The sequence below is a fragment of the Anolis sagrei genome, chromosome 2 (genome assembly GCF_037176765.1).
Source record: "Anolis sagrei isolate rAnoSag1 chromosome 2, rAnoSag1.mat, whole genome shotgun sequence".
In the NCBI taxonomy this organism is placed as follows: Eukaryota; Metazoa; Chordata; class Lepidosauria; order Squamata; family Dactyloidae; genus Anolis; species Anolis sagrei.
In genome coordinates this window covers 250187025-250202028 of record NC_090022.1, presented here as the reverse complement: position 1 = coordinate 250202028, position 15004 = coordinate 250187025, and the positions used below count along the sequence as shown (strand labels likewise).

At 37.6% G+C, this 15004-nt stretch overlaps 1 protein-coding gene across 8 annotated transcripts in view; it reads left to right on the top strand.

Annotated features, from left to right (window-relative positions):
• PAM (peptidylglycine alpha-amidating monooxygenase) overlaps positions 1-15004 on the top strand; it is a 170364-nt gene that overhangs the window by 64058 nt on the left and 91302 nt on the right. For all 8 annotated transcript variants that reach the window (XM_067464524.1, XM_067464525.1, XM_067464528.1 and 5 more), the window contains exons 2-3: positions 2233-2790; positions 4594-4714. In XM_067464524.1, the coding sequence (XP_067320625.1) occupies positions 2699-2790; positions 4594-4714 (213 nt within the window). In that variant the 5' untranslated portion in view covers positions 2233-2698. The remainder of the gene's footprint in view (positions 1-2232; positions 2791-4593; positions 4715-15004) is intronic.

Genomic DNA, 15004 nt, shown 5'->3' with positions numbered 1-15004 from the left:
GGCATAAATACATAAATAAAGAAATGTGTCAAATAATGCCACCTTTATACTACACATATGTTGTCTGGTCTCTTTATTTCATGTTGAGGGTTTGAGTATATACAATTAATTTTGTGAAATAGCTTCCATTTTGCATTTACATCTGTGTGCACAGCTTTGGAAAATGTGATTTTGGCTTCTAATCAGTCAAAACATTTTTCTGACCTTTCTGCTTGACTTTCTTCCTGTCTTTTTATTCCTCGTCTCCTCTGGAACATCTAATCTAACTTAAAACAAAGCTGCTATATCAAGATGCACACATAATGAGTCTAAGCAACCATGCAATCTTGCTGTTGTATCCCTTATCCTCACTTGTTCTGTTTTATTTTCTGGCTCTTTAGTTTCCATTCTAGATTCAAAATTCCTTGGAAAAAAATTGCTCTCTTTCTTGTACAGTATAGTTCCTAACATACCTCAAGCAATTCATAAATAATGAACAAAACTCTTTTAATGAAACTTGACCCCCCCCCCACAAAAAAAACAACACCAATTCTGCACAATGTATTCGTATTTTTAATCTGCCTGTGTTTATGTACATATGTTCAAATCTGAGGTGCCATTTGAATCACTAACATTTTCTATAAGTTAGAAAAGGATACCCTGACAACAGGTTCCACTGTGTTTTAGGAATTTTATAATTTTCATTTTTAATATAATTTTATTAATGAGATTTTTATGTGCTGTCGATTATATTTATATGTCATTGTATTTATACTTATGTATTGTTGTCTGCATGTGGCACTTTGGGGAGATGATGGCAGGATACAAATAAAGATTATTATTATATTCTGATTACTATAGTTTCAATAGCAACTTGTCCATATGATAACCACGGTTAAATTTATGTTGAATTTATTTCTATATTTAAGAGTTTTGAACACCCAGGCAGTCTGAGTTTGAAGTAATTCCTGCAACCGAAACACCACTAATAAATAATGCATAGATTTTGAACTGTAATAAACTGAATCATAAATTAAAAGGAAATGAGTGTAAAAAGGCTAAGGGTCAAATCATTTTTAAAAATATTCTGTATTGGGACTTGCTAACATATGCACAGTGCCAACCAAAGTTGCTCATACAGTCTGGAAGTCAGTTGAAGATCCTAAATGCTTGCTTTTTAGCAGTAAGGTGAGGAAGTTATGAGGAAAGTCTATTTTTACCATATTTTCAAAGGCTATTTCTACATGCTGAACAAGTTTGTGCTTGCTCTAAATTACAGAAACAATACCAACCCTCCTTATTGTTGGTAAGAGTATAATATTTCATGTGATACTCAACAGTAAATAAAATCTAATTGTTCATCCCCACCAGAGTATTATTTATTTATTTATACGGCACTTTATCTCTCCCGAAGGAGACCCAAAGCAGCTTAACATAAAATCATTAGCATACAATTTAAAATATACGAATATGCAAACATTAATACAGAATTAAATATAAACAGTATTAAAAAAATCACAGTTTAAATCCATTAAGTGTAGTCATTAAATCAATGGAACAATATCCAAGTGTTGTCCTCAGAAAAGCCATTTAGTATATATGTCTTTGGGCCCCTGGTGGTATCGCGGGTTAAACCGCTGAGCTGCTGGGAGCCAAGGTGAGCTCCCACTGTTGGTCCCAGCTTCTGACAACCTAGCAGTTCAAAAATATGCAAATGTGAGTAGATCAATAGGTACCACTTCTGCGGGAAGATAATGGCGTTCCATGCAGTTATGCTGGCTACATGACCAAGTGGTGTCTATGGACAACACTGGCTCTTTGGCTTAAAAATGGAGATGAGCACCACCCCCAAAGTTGGACACGACTAGACTTAATGTCAAAGAGAAACCTTTACCTTTATGTATGTGTTAGTGGGGAGTAATTTTGGATTTAGACTTCAGAATCCAGTCTTCTCTGAAGTATACAGACAAATAACAACTACAGGTGCATGGGTTTTAAAATCCTGTAAATTTAAAGTTGGATAAACATCCTTTAATAGGATGATTTATAGTAGTCACTGTAAATGCTACAAAGAACATGTACTGAAATATTGTGTGGATGGAAGAGTGTGGATTGATACATTTTATAGTACCTTTTTCTGAGTTGAAATTAAGCTTGAGAAGTTCCTATTGTGTGAAAATGCTTCAGTGATGATTTGCAAAGAACTCATGCTATAATGTGCTAGGCATCCATTATCTGTTTCTATTTTTACAGGTTCCGAATGATGAGTGACATGTGTTTCTGCGATGCTACTTGGATCGTCTTTCACTCTGGAATGGACTGATAAAGTAGCCTGGAGATTTGACAATAGACTGGTGAAAAAGACGAGGGGTGGTGACGTCTTCTTCTGTTTCCCCCCCCCCCCCCCCCCGCTGGACTCAAGTGCAGTGGGACTTATTTGCAAAGGAAGGAGGGCTTCTTTGCCCTGCACCCTGCTCTTCCTCCTTCTTATGCCGCTTCTAATGAAAACAGCACAGTATCATCCCACCTTTCTGATTTAGATCACATCACCTTCCAAGACAGATGGTCTGCCAAAGTGCTGTAGGATGCCTGCAGAGAACATCATAATGAAGTACTGAATTGATAGTGCTGCCGCTGCCTAATTGTCAGGATCACAGCCGATAAAACTGGGCTGCCCTTTCCCTGCTTCTCTAATCGGGTCAGGAACAGCAGGGTGGACATGGCTGGCCTCGTTAACAACCTGCTAATATTGTTCCTTATTTTTCAAAACAGCTGCTTGGCTTTCAGAAGCCCACTTTCGGTCTTCAAGAGGTGGGTTCCCTAAGCAAGAGTTGGTCATTTATCAGTGCATGCTGTTTAGTGTTGCAACTGAGTTTCAGTCTTGTGTTTGAGAATGTATCTTCCTGCAAAGCAAACAAAAGCCATGTGAATACAGATTTTTTTTTGAAATTCTGATTGTAATTACTATTGTTTAATTCAGTGGTTCTCAACCTGTGGGTCCCCAGGTGTTTTGGCCTACAACTCCCAGAAATCCCAGCCAGTTTACCAGCTGTTAGGATTTCTGGGAGTTGAAGGCCAAAACATCTGGGAACCCACAGGTTGAAAATCACTGGTTTAATTGCAGGTCCTACTGGTTGAAATGTTCATTGCCTTACAAGTACTGGTGCATACTTTTTAAAAACATATGTACAAAACAAGGGAACTCCAGGCAAGAAACAATCAGGGACAGCTAATCACCTCTCAACAAAGGGTTCCCCTGGGCAGTAAGAATCCAGACCTTGAAAACTGCTAGGCCACTAAATACTAATCAAGGTAGCCAATTGAAACATTCCCACCTACCTCAAACAGACAAGAGTTCTTTCTCCCACCCTGGACATTCCACAGATATATAAAATCAATTTCCTAGTTTCCAACAGATCTCACAACCTCTGAGGATGCCTGCCATAGATGCAGGCGAAATGTCAGGAGAAAATGCTTCTGGAACAGGGCCATACAGCCTGAAAAACTTACAACAACTCAGTGATTCTGGCCATGAAAGCCTTCGATAGTACATATGTACAAAGGATTCCATGTAAAGTTCCTGTGAATGTCATAAATTGTCTCAGTAGGTGAGGGCCCTTCCACACATCCATATAACCCAGAATATCAAGGCAGAAAGTCCCACAATATCTGCTTTGAACTGGATTATCTGAGTCCACACTGCCATATATTCCAGTTCAAAGCAGAAAATGTGGGATTTTATGCAGTAGTGTGGAAGGGGCCTGACTTTCTTGTATAAAAGTCTTCCCAGTTAAGTCCTCTCTTCTTCCTGATCAGAAATCCCTTTTGAAAGAGCATTGAATTACTTGTCAGCTGTTTGATTAGCCTCTTGGAAAACGTTGGCATGAATTTCTGGATGTTTTCTTAAGGGGAAGTCAGTTATATTTGCTCACAGACAATATGGCTGTATGTACAGGATATTCACTGTAATTATCACATCAAATATTTATCCATAGATATTTTAGTATTCACATTGCATCAAAGGCCTCTCTTATCTTGAGGCTTTGAAGCTGTCAGACATCTGTCATCTTGCGTGTGGTGGTCTCTAAATTCACCTCCTATACAAATTCGAAGTAAGAAAATTTACCATGACAGGTTTGCTTTCAAGACAAAAGATATAAAATGCAAGATTAAATGGAAGTTGAAATGCTTGAAGTGAAATGTTAAGAATTTCTTTCCTGGATTTCTTCAACTCTAGTTTATTATTTATATAAGGGACATATCAGTGCTATGTTTATATCTTACGATTTTCTTTGGCAAGCATGTCATCTGTTTGATGCATCACAAAGTGAATTCTACATAATCAACTGGTGACAATCTCTACATGGCCTTTATAAATTGGAATTTGCACTGAAAGTTCAGTGAATCAACACTGTATAATCCACAAATATGTCTTAAAATGTTAGTAAAATTCCCATAAATGGATTTCCTTTGAGATCTTTCTAAGATTTGCAAATCCCAGTAGAAGCCAATAGAGCACCTACAAGAATCCTATCAGCCTATAAAATGTATTAGAATGCAAGTAAAATGTATAACGTCCCTAATCATTCTCTCTCCTTCCTTTTATTGTGTTAGGTATAAGGACACTGTCAGGACTCATTCGAATGAATGTCTTGGCAGTAACAGGCAACTTGTTCCTATGGGGTTGTCAGATTTTGCACTGGATATTCGCATGCCTGGCGTGACTCCGAAGCAGGTGAGAACATATGAATAAGATCATATCTGCATTATTACTTGTTTGAAACAAAGAGTTATTGTTAGGATCTTAATGATGAAGTGACATGATGTATACACCTGGCTCAAGATGTGACCAAGTGGAGCTATTTGTTATGTTTACCCCTATTATCCTCTTTATGCTTGAAGCTGGTGTTTATAGCTTTTGAGAAGATTGCCATTGGAAACTTGTGCACAATGTGGCTATTCTGTGAATCCCATTATACTCAATCAAACATTAATCTAGTAGGAAGGTTCATTTACTACTGTGAATCTCTTTAAAGAGAGAAAATGCTGCTTGATATTTTTTTCGTATCAGGAGCGACTTGAGAAACTGGAAATTACTTCTGGTGTGAGAGAATTGGCCGTCTGCAAGGGCATTGTCCAGGGGATGTCTGGATATTTTGATGTTCTACCATCCTTGTGGAAGACTTCTCTCATGTCTCCGCATGGGGAGCCAGAGCTGACAGAGGGAGCTCATCTGCACTTTCCCTGGGTTCAAACCTGAGACCTGTTGGTCTTCAGTCCTGCTGGCACAAGGGCTTAACCCATTGCGCCACCAGGGGCTCCTGCATGATCATGATCATCATCATCTGAATATTGTGAATACTGATGCAAGGAACGTTTTGGGGTTTTTTTGTGTCTGTGTAAGTCCTACACTTGTGTTAGATGTGTTGGTGGCTTTATAGGTAAAAGCATGAAATAGACAGAGAAAAGATTTGATGTAGGTGTGATAGTTAGACTTCAGTCTTAGACTACAATTTCTGGATGGCGTGATTTTAACATTGAATGTAATTTTAAAATATTTAATATTTATTAATTTTAATTCAATTGATTTTAGTATTCATGTTTATATGTGTTCTCATATACTTTACTCAATAATGGCCATATGTAAGCCGCCTTGAGTCCCCCTTGAGGTAAAGAAAGGAAGGGTATAAATAGGCTAAATAAAATAAATAAAGTTGGGTTTACTAAAAAGAGCAGGTAAGGTGATAGGAGTTTGGGAGATTGGGTTGGTGGTCTATATGCAGTGCATGAGACTCAGAGTATATCGACATGAGACAAATTTAGATTGTAGTGACATGAAGAGATGATGATAGAGGAAAATGTGAGGCATGCAGAGAGAAACATTTGTTCATATTTACCTATTTGAAAAGATGAAGGATTTAGAAAACATCTTCTAAAACAGGTGAGGGGAGAAGCATTCTAAAATTGGAATACTGAGATGCTAGTTCTTTTGTCAATACATTGACACTTCAATAATGTGTGAAGTGTTCTAGGTTGTCATGTGTAAATATTTGGTGGGTGTTTTTATTCGTCATGGCTTCTAATGAATTCTAATATACTTTACTAATTATGGTTGTGTTTCATGACCAGGGAATTTTTTCACTCCCAAATTTGGCTGGCTAGTTCAAATCTGGCTGGCTAGCGTATTTTTTGAAAGGGCAAATGTATACACTTTGCCACCAAACTGATAATCATAAGAAAAGCCATCCCTGGGTGTATTTTGGGTGATGCCTTCAAGTAGTCTTTATAAGGTTCAAAAGATTGAAATGACTTGCCTGTTACATTTTCCATGTACACATTTGCAGTTTTAAATAAAACATTTCCTGAAAAATGTTAGTTCTGCATCCAGTACCAAGTTTTTGGTTGAAGAAGTAATGCCTAGGAAGGAACACATCTACTTAGTTAACTGCGATATATTTGTATGCAAAGGATTCATTGGAAATTATTTCTAAGAAGAATTGCCAATAATGCAAGTCATTTGTATGATAGCTGTTTTTCTTTTCTTTCTTTTTTAAAATGCATTTCAGAAGCATGATAAGTGGGATGCTTGGCAGCATATGAGATGACTCATTGTTGCACATTGCAGTTTCGAAAATGGAAGAAATAAGTAATTTAGCTATTGGGGAGCATTTCCTGAAATTTATTCTGAGAGCCAGCTGTTAAAATTCATGGCTACAAAAGGGATAGAAAGCTTCAAGTAGAAATATTCTTAGAAATTATAGCGCAGTTAGAATTTGCATGTGATTGAAATGTACTTACTGGTTAGCTGGAAGCAGGAAATAAAGTGATATCACAGTAAGATTTTGATTCAAGGAATTTTTGAAAGAATAACGTAGTTTTTAAAACCATAATATATTCTGCTCTTTTTCAGTAGCCTATGTAGTTGGCAATATTTATAATACTGTTATTCCAGTAAGAGTTTTAACACAGAAATCTTCTCTCCCAGAACCATTCCTATCTTGCCCTTGCAACAAACTTGTAGTTCAGGTAGTTTACTCTGGATGCTCTACAACTTTCTCTCACTTTGGTGATGTATAAACAGTTGGGCCAGTTCCAATTCGGAACCAGCAGCCACTGTTTGCATAGCCATCCTGCTTTTCCTGGTCTCGAGTGGCCTGGGGAGAAGAGATGGCACTTAACGTCGTTGTCTGGTTGCTGTTGTAGCAATGACCATGAAGCACAGTGGCCCAAAAACTGGTTGTACTAATTGTTCCAGAAGTGATCTGGAGTATTCACATCCAGCCCTACTCCAATCTATATGGCTCCTGTAGATACATTATATGTTGAATACAGTAAAGGGAACTGTTATAGGTCATTTGTCAGGGGTGCTTTCAATGCGATTTTCCTGCTTCTTGGCTGGGGGTTGGACTGGATGACCCACAAGGACTCTTCCAAATCTATGGTGATATGATCAGATTGCTTACTGCTGTATTATAACTATTTAAAGCTCTCTAGAACAACCACCAAATAGTTTCCCTAGCATTAAACCTAAATATTTCAGACCTGTTCTTGGACAGTGGTATTTGTTTCATATTATGTTAACATCTATAATGAATTTGAAAATGTGTTTTTCTTGCACTAGCTTGAAAAAAGTCATGTTCCATTTTCCAGACAACAGCTATCTAGTCAGTGACCACACATTTCAGCCCAAAAGAATTAACTCCCATTTATATTTTAACATGCACACACAAACAACAACAACCCAGGAACATTATTTTTATTCTTTTCTACTTCACTTGTCTTTGCCATATTTCCATACTTACGCTTTGAATTAGGAGTTTTTGCTCTCTGAGGTTTTGAAATGTTTATTATTAAGCTCTGTAAATTTTAAATAAAGAACGGTTGCTTTGAATATGAAAATTCCTTTGAACATGAAGACTGACTTCATAAGCTGTTTTTCCTCCTATGAGAGAGGAGTGATTTAAATGTGATAGTAGCAAGCTGTGCATCAAAACTGAGCTGCTGTAATTTCCCTACAAAATAGATGGATTAGATGTAGTTTCTTAAAGCATAGCATGAATGCCGAAGTTTTTGCCCTGTTTCCTCCACTCCTCTTTTTTTCTGTTTGATTTTCCTAGTAGGATTATTCCTTTATTTGGTCTAAAATAGATGAAAACATATTGCTGAGAAGTGGTTTGCTATGGGTGGGGGAAAGGGGATCAAATTTTGAAATGTTCTGCATCACCCTCCCAAAATTTGGAGACTACGTCTCCCAGAACCCACTGGCCAGTATGGGACTTCAGAAAGTCAGAAGATTTCTCCTGAGTTCTACTTCCTTCTTTCTTACATGCATTGTTTTACATTGTTCTGCCATCCTATTGTATGCATTAGCATTACAGCCCTCAAACATTTTAAAACTAGCTTCTTTCTCCTTTCTCAAACACTAAAGTTAATATGCATATAGAAACCTTTACAGCACATTGGCATTCTTGATATTTCAAAGTACATGACCTTTTAAAAAGCTTCTTTTTAGGAGTGGAAAGGGATTCCCTAAGCCTCTCACATTCAAGCTATTTGGCAGTGGAACACTCTTATTATCTTGGTTGGGTAAAAGTGAGCAAATGCATCCATTACAGAACTGTTTTGTTTTAGTGTGTAATTAAAACAGATTAATTATCCACGAGAACGTAGGCAGGGGCGAAAATACTGCCCTATGGGAGAAAAGAATGTAGTATTCATCTGGCATAATGCTAACCACTGTCATCAGATAGTTAGTGTAGTGCCATAAGTAAGATCACTGAATGGATATATTTTTTTAATCTGGGTTCATCAATGAGAACAAGTGAAGATCTATGGTACTGTAAAGAAGAAAGACAACCTTAAATAATTTTTCTGAGTAAAGATGAAAAAGTTGTTTTCAGTCATTGTTGTTGTTGTTGTTGTTTGTTGTTGTGTGCCTTCAAGTTATTACCCATTTATGGCAATTCTAAGGGGCCTTCCACCCAGCTCTATATCCCAGAATATCAAGGCAGAAAATCCCACATTATCTCAGTGTGGAATCAGATAACCCAGTTCAAAGCAAATATTGTGGGATTTTCTGTCTTGATATTCTGGAATATAGGGCAGTGTGGAAGGGCCCTAAAACAACCCTATCACAGGATTTACTTGACAATAGTTTGTTCAGAAGGTTTGCCAATGACTTCCTCTGAGGAAGAAAGAGTCTGGATCTACATTGCTATATATCCTAGGATCCAATCCCATTTTATCTGCTTTGAACTGCATTATATGTCTCTATACTGCCAGATAAACTGGGATAAGAAGATAATCTAGGATGAGATTCTGGGATATAGGGAAGTGTTGATCCAGCCCGAGTAGCCCAAGGGAACCTAGTGGATTTCCATGGTCAAGTGGGGATTTGAACCTTACTCCACATTAGCTCACATGAGAACATATACTTCTCTATTCTTGTTACACATGGGCTAGAACTACACTGCCATATAATCCAGATTATCAAAACAGATAATACACATTATCTTTTTGAACTGGATTATTTGAATCTACACTGCTATATAATCCAGTTCAAAGCAGATAATCTGGATTTTATATAGCAGTGTATATGGGGGTCTAAGTCTTCTCCTTGTTGGAAATGAGGCATTTGGATGTCATACTTCAGTTTTGTTCTCATGTATAATATGGGGGTTGTATTTTAATCTCCACAAAGACCTGCTAAAGTGATATCAGGAAAATGGGGTAGTATATAACATGAGAACATACATTACTGAAAAAATGTGTCCTCGCAAAAACTGTTTAATTTATATGGGGATAGAACGTGAAAATGGATGCTGTCATTTAAATTGTGCATAAGTGTGCACAATTCATGCACAATTCATGACTTACATAAGGGCATGTTTCTCTTACATGATAAGTGCCCACTTCAGCTAAACAAGTAGTAATAACAATCATGTCTAAATGAATAGTCTTATAAATCAACAATATTTCATAAACCTTAATGAGTGTAATGATCTTTATATGGGAAGCACCATTCATGTCTATATCCTTTGTCTAGTATGATGTATATTTTCTTGTGTTTTTATTATAGCTAATTATAGCTAATTTATTATTATCCACTAAATAAGGTGAACTTTAGGTCTTCTAATTGGGCTGGATTTTCTAGCTTTTTCTTTATCAGATATGTTAAGCAAATGCAAAGCACAAACATATTATTAGCTCTTTAAAGTGTTGATGCTAAAAACAGCCAGCAAACTGCAAAAATTAATAGAAATTTTATATATGTATGAGGGGAAGTAAGGTCACTTTTTTAGTGTTGTGAAAATGTTTCCAAATTCTGAAGATTAGTGTATTAAAAATAAGTTGGTTCAATAGCTCCCAAAGCATTAATGTTGTCAACATGTATATAATGTTTGCCTGTAGATTCATGACAGAGGATTGCAGGGCAATTGCAATTTTAGTGCTCATTTATTTTTGTTTATTAATAGGAGCCTTTCCATTAGTGTACATGACTATCAACCACTGACAGCTTGAAAGATTGAGAGCAATGAGTCTTCGTACAAGATCATTAATGTTATCTTTGTGTGAATTTATTTACCTTTAATTCACAAAGCAGGCGGAATTAGTGTACACTGAATTTTTATGCCTAATTGTAAAGATAGTAACTAGAGCAAAAAAAAAATGTAAGTGCATACAACAAACTCCTAGTTTTTGTTGAATAATAGTGGTATATGCAATTGAGCTGTCGTTCAAATAGAACAAACAAAGACTCTTAATTAGATTTCACAGAATAGCTCTGCTATTATTTTGGGATCTGAAGGTGTGTCAGAAAATAAAGTATTAATACAGTCACTATATGTTATGTTGTAAAATTTGTTACATAGTTTTCCGCATTTATATACTCTGCATCTGAAAAAGGATATTGTAGAATTTTAGGAGTGTGAAAGAAGTTAAAATTGTCAGTAAGCCAAGACACAGAGTAAAAGGTCCAAGCACAAATTTATTGTTCACAACAGTCTTTGGAGCACTTAAATTCAGTGCCCCAAGCTCAGCCAACAATTTGGCATCAAAAAGAAAGCGTTGCGAGGAACTGAAATAAAACCCAGATTATCCTGGCATTTTAATCTGGTTTAAACTCAAACTTGCAGCAAAATGCTGAAAACACACACAGTTTAAAAGCACAGAACAAAGAAGCCAAAAATCAGTGTCCAGAGAATGTCCAAGGTCGAAGCACATGGTAGGCAAGTAGTCCAAATCCGAGTGGCAAAAAACGTTGGTCAAAAGCAGTCCGGAGTCAAGCAGCAGAGTAGAAGTAAACACAGGAGCGCAGGAACACAGGAATCTGTAGTCCGAGGACCCAAACTCGAGAATTGGCAGCAACAAAGATTCACACCTCAAAAGAAACACTTTGCCTTCTGCAAAGAGCCATACAAACAAAACCCATATTTATCCTAAAGTTCCTCATTAGAGGATGATGAGCTACCCACCCTTTCATCATTGCTCTCAGCTGCCTCCAACCCCACAGCTGAACCCGAGCGCCCATCCCTCCACCTCTGCCAGCGTCTGTCAAGACTTAGATCTTGCCAAGTGCTTCCCGATTGCCCCTCAAACTCATCACTGGAGGTGGGTTGGTTGCAAATGTCCCTAATCTCCTGAACACGGGTCCAATCCAGCTCATCCTTTTCCCCCATATCACTCCCAGACCCATCACTCCTTTCAAACCCCATGAAGTCCTCGTCCTCTGTAGGAGCGCTAAGTATATCATGGATACGCTTCCTTTGAAGGTCTTCGTCGCACTCTTGTTCGCGAGTAGCCCACTTGACTCCCTTGTTTACCTCCCCATCTCCCATTTCACAGTTGGAGAAGCCCTCGAAAGTCTCAGAATCACTCGGAGCCATGATTATCTCTCTAATCCGCTTTCGCTGCTGCTCCTCTTCCAACACCTGCGCAGCCCTCTTCTCCCTTCTATCAGTAGTAGTAACGTTACCATCACGCTGAACTACAACAAAATTAATCAAGGGATGGAGCAAGTCCTCTGTGAGAAGAGTTAACATGTTTTGGACTGTTTATCATAGGGTAGATGTATATTGTAAAATTAATGCAGTTTGACAACATTTTAACTGCCATGGCTCATTGTTATGGAATCCTGGGATTTTCAGTTTGGTGAGTCACTCACCAGCACTCTTTGGCAGATAGGTTTAAACACCTTGCAAAACCACAACTTCCATGATTTAATACATTGAGCCATGACAGTTAAAGTGATGTCAAACTGCACTGATTCCACAGTGTGGAGGCACCCCTAGAGAGAATAAAAGTGAGCAGGTTCGATGCTGTGAGACATGATAAGAGAGGGATATACATAATGCATGGGGTATTGGCAGTGAATAGGGAGAAGCTGAGAAAAGGGACTTTGATGAGTCGGTGCTACCCTTTTTATTTATGTCATTTAAAATGCTTTTTAATCAACAATGTTTTAATATTATTTCTTTAATTGTGCTTTAGGATTCTAACTGTTTATAGTTTTATTTGTATCTTTACATCTTGTGAGCTGCCTTTGTTCCAGATTCTGGGAAAGAAGCATATGGTAAATAAACAAGAAATCGAAGCTACTGAATGAATAATAAATAAATCATCTACTGAAGTTCGATGCTGTGAGATTCACAACACATAATCAGTATGTCTTCACACTGTATGCAGTAAATTTATGAGATTTACTGCCACAAAGGGGTAATGGTGTTTACTGATTTGGCCATCTTTAAGAAAGAGATTAAGTTTTTATAGGGGTCATTAAGGGCAGCCAGTCAAAATGGTTATATCTTACCTTGAGTATCAGAGAGGCGATGCCTCTGAAGAATATGAAGCTCCAGCTACACTGACTATTTAATGAAGTCTTAAGCTAGTTGTGGTGGGCAAACAACAAACTTCCGGAAAAGCATGCATAGGAAAGCCCTTAATGTGTATCAGTACTCTGTGGTTTGTGTAATCAGTATCCAGATCTCAAAGTGGTTCCAGAATTTCCTATGGAATCATCTGCACAGTAAGACCGCTTTCTTACATATTGCTTTGAAACTCAAGCCCATTAGTGTAGATGGGCCTGAGACAGAGGTGTAACTTAACCTCAGTCTAGAAGAAAGAAAGGCTGGAATCCAATAAAAAGAAATTCACTGAAAGCACCAGGTTGGGCACTCAATGATTAGACTTATGACCTTCAATCTGACCCTACACCATTCTTCTTATGCCTTAGGAATGTCTTTTCTCCTGAAATTTGGCATAAAATATTGCAAATAATTTAGGCAAATAAATCGACCCAGTATTTTGGATGCTTTTCTTTTCCTTGTATTCCTCTGGAAAGCTAAAATACATAATCCTCAAGGATGTTTTGATGGCAAAGTGTTTTACCATAATAACATGTATATGTTCAAAAGCTGTCAGACTACTTGATAACCAAGAATATCCAGGGATCAAAAACGAAAAGGAATACACAGACAAACAAAATGTTTGATTAGCAGTGTTTTCATCTAAGGCAGCATTGCAGGCTTGGACCCAGGCTTGATTTATTATCATTTGCTTTAATCGATCTGCATTAGTTTGGATTAACAGCTCTGTCATGCTTTCCTCCATCCTTTCCATGTTCTCTTAAGAGTTCATGGTGAATAGTAGTAAAGACAGAATACTGAATGGTTGGTAATCACCAGTGTCCCCTTTTTCATTAATTCCTTTTTTTTCTTTATTAAATTTCTTGTTTTCTTTTTGTTGTATGCTTTTAAGTAAATGACTTTTCAATGGTGTCAAAAAAGGCATATTTTTCATGCCACTTTGGAAATGTTTCTTTAAAGCCAGGATGGAGAAAACTATTTTCAGAGCAATAAGCCACATTTAACCAAGTGTGACTTCCTTATTTGCTTAACTGTAGAAAACAATATTATATTTTTAAAGGCACCCATACATAAAAGACTTGAAATTCCTTCTTTCAAACAATTACTGTCATGAAACTAAGATCCAGCCACTGTTCTAACTGAAATTCTACTATTTGACTGATCATATTGCCTTGGGAAAATGTCTTATTTCATTCTTCTAGTCTACAAGAAGTAGATAATGTATAGTACATATTGCTTGAGTGTTCTTTCTGGTAGTGACTCTTTAAACAATTTAAATTAAACTAGTTATCATTTGTTACCTATTCAGGAAAAGGAAATACCACGCAACATGTTTCATTTTAATATTGGTTATCTAACAAATTTTAAATTCTCAAGTAATTGTAGGTACTCTCTCTTTCTTACTTACTTTTTTCTTTAGGCTATCCCTCTTAGCTCAAGGATGATGGTCCTCCAAGTGAAGTGTCTTGGCAGTAGGTCCGTAGATGGCTATGGAGCCCTATTCTTCATCCACATGTTCTCCCGCAGTGAGGACATTGGTTTCCAAGTGGAAAGCGGTCCCAGTCAGGGTTGGCTTGACATGCCTTCCTCTTGGCACATTTCTCCCTTTTGCCCTCCATTTGCGCCGCTTCAAATTCTGCAGCACTGCTGGTTACCATCAACGTCCAGTTAGAGCACTCAAGGGCCAGGGCTTCCTAGTTCTCAATGTCTATGTCACCGTTTTTAAGGTTGGCTTTAAGCCCATCTTTAAATCTCTTTTCCTGTCCACCAATATTACGTTTCCCGTTCTTGAGTTGAGAGTATAACTGCTTTGGGAGATGGTGATTGGGCATTCGGACAATGTGGCCCGATCACCGTCCAGTTAAGTTGATGGCGTAGGAGCATCACTTCAGTGCTGGTGGTCTTTGCTTCTTCCAGCACGCTGACATTTGTCCACCTGTCTTCCCAAGAGATTTGCAAGATTTTTTTTGTAGGCAACGCTGATGGAATAGTTCCAGGAGTTGAGTGTGACGTCTGTAGATAGCCCACATTTTGCAGGCATATAACAGGGTTGGGAAGACGATAGCTTTGTAAACAAGCACCTTAGTTTCCCTACAGATGTCCCAGACCTCAAACACTCTTCTTCATTCAGAAAAATGCTGCATTGCAGAGCTCAGGTGGTA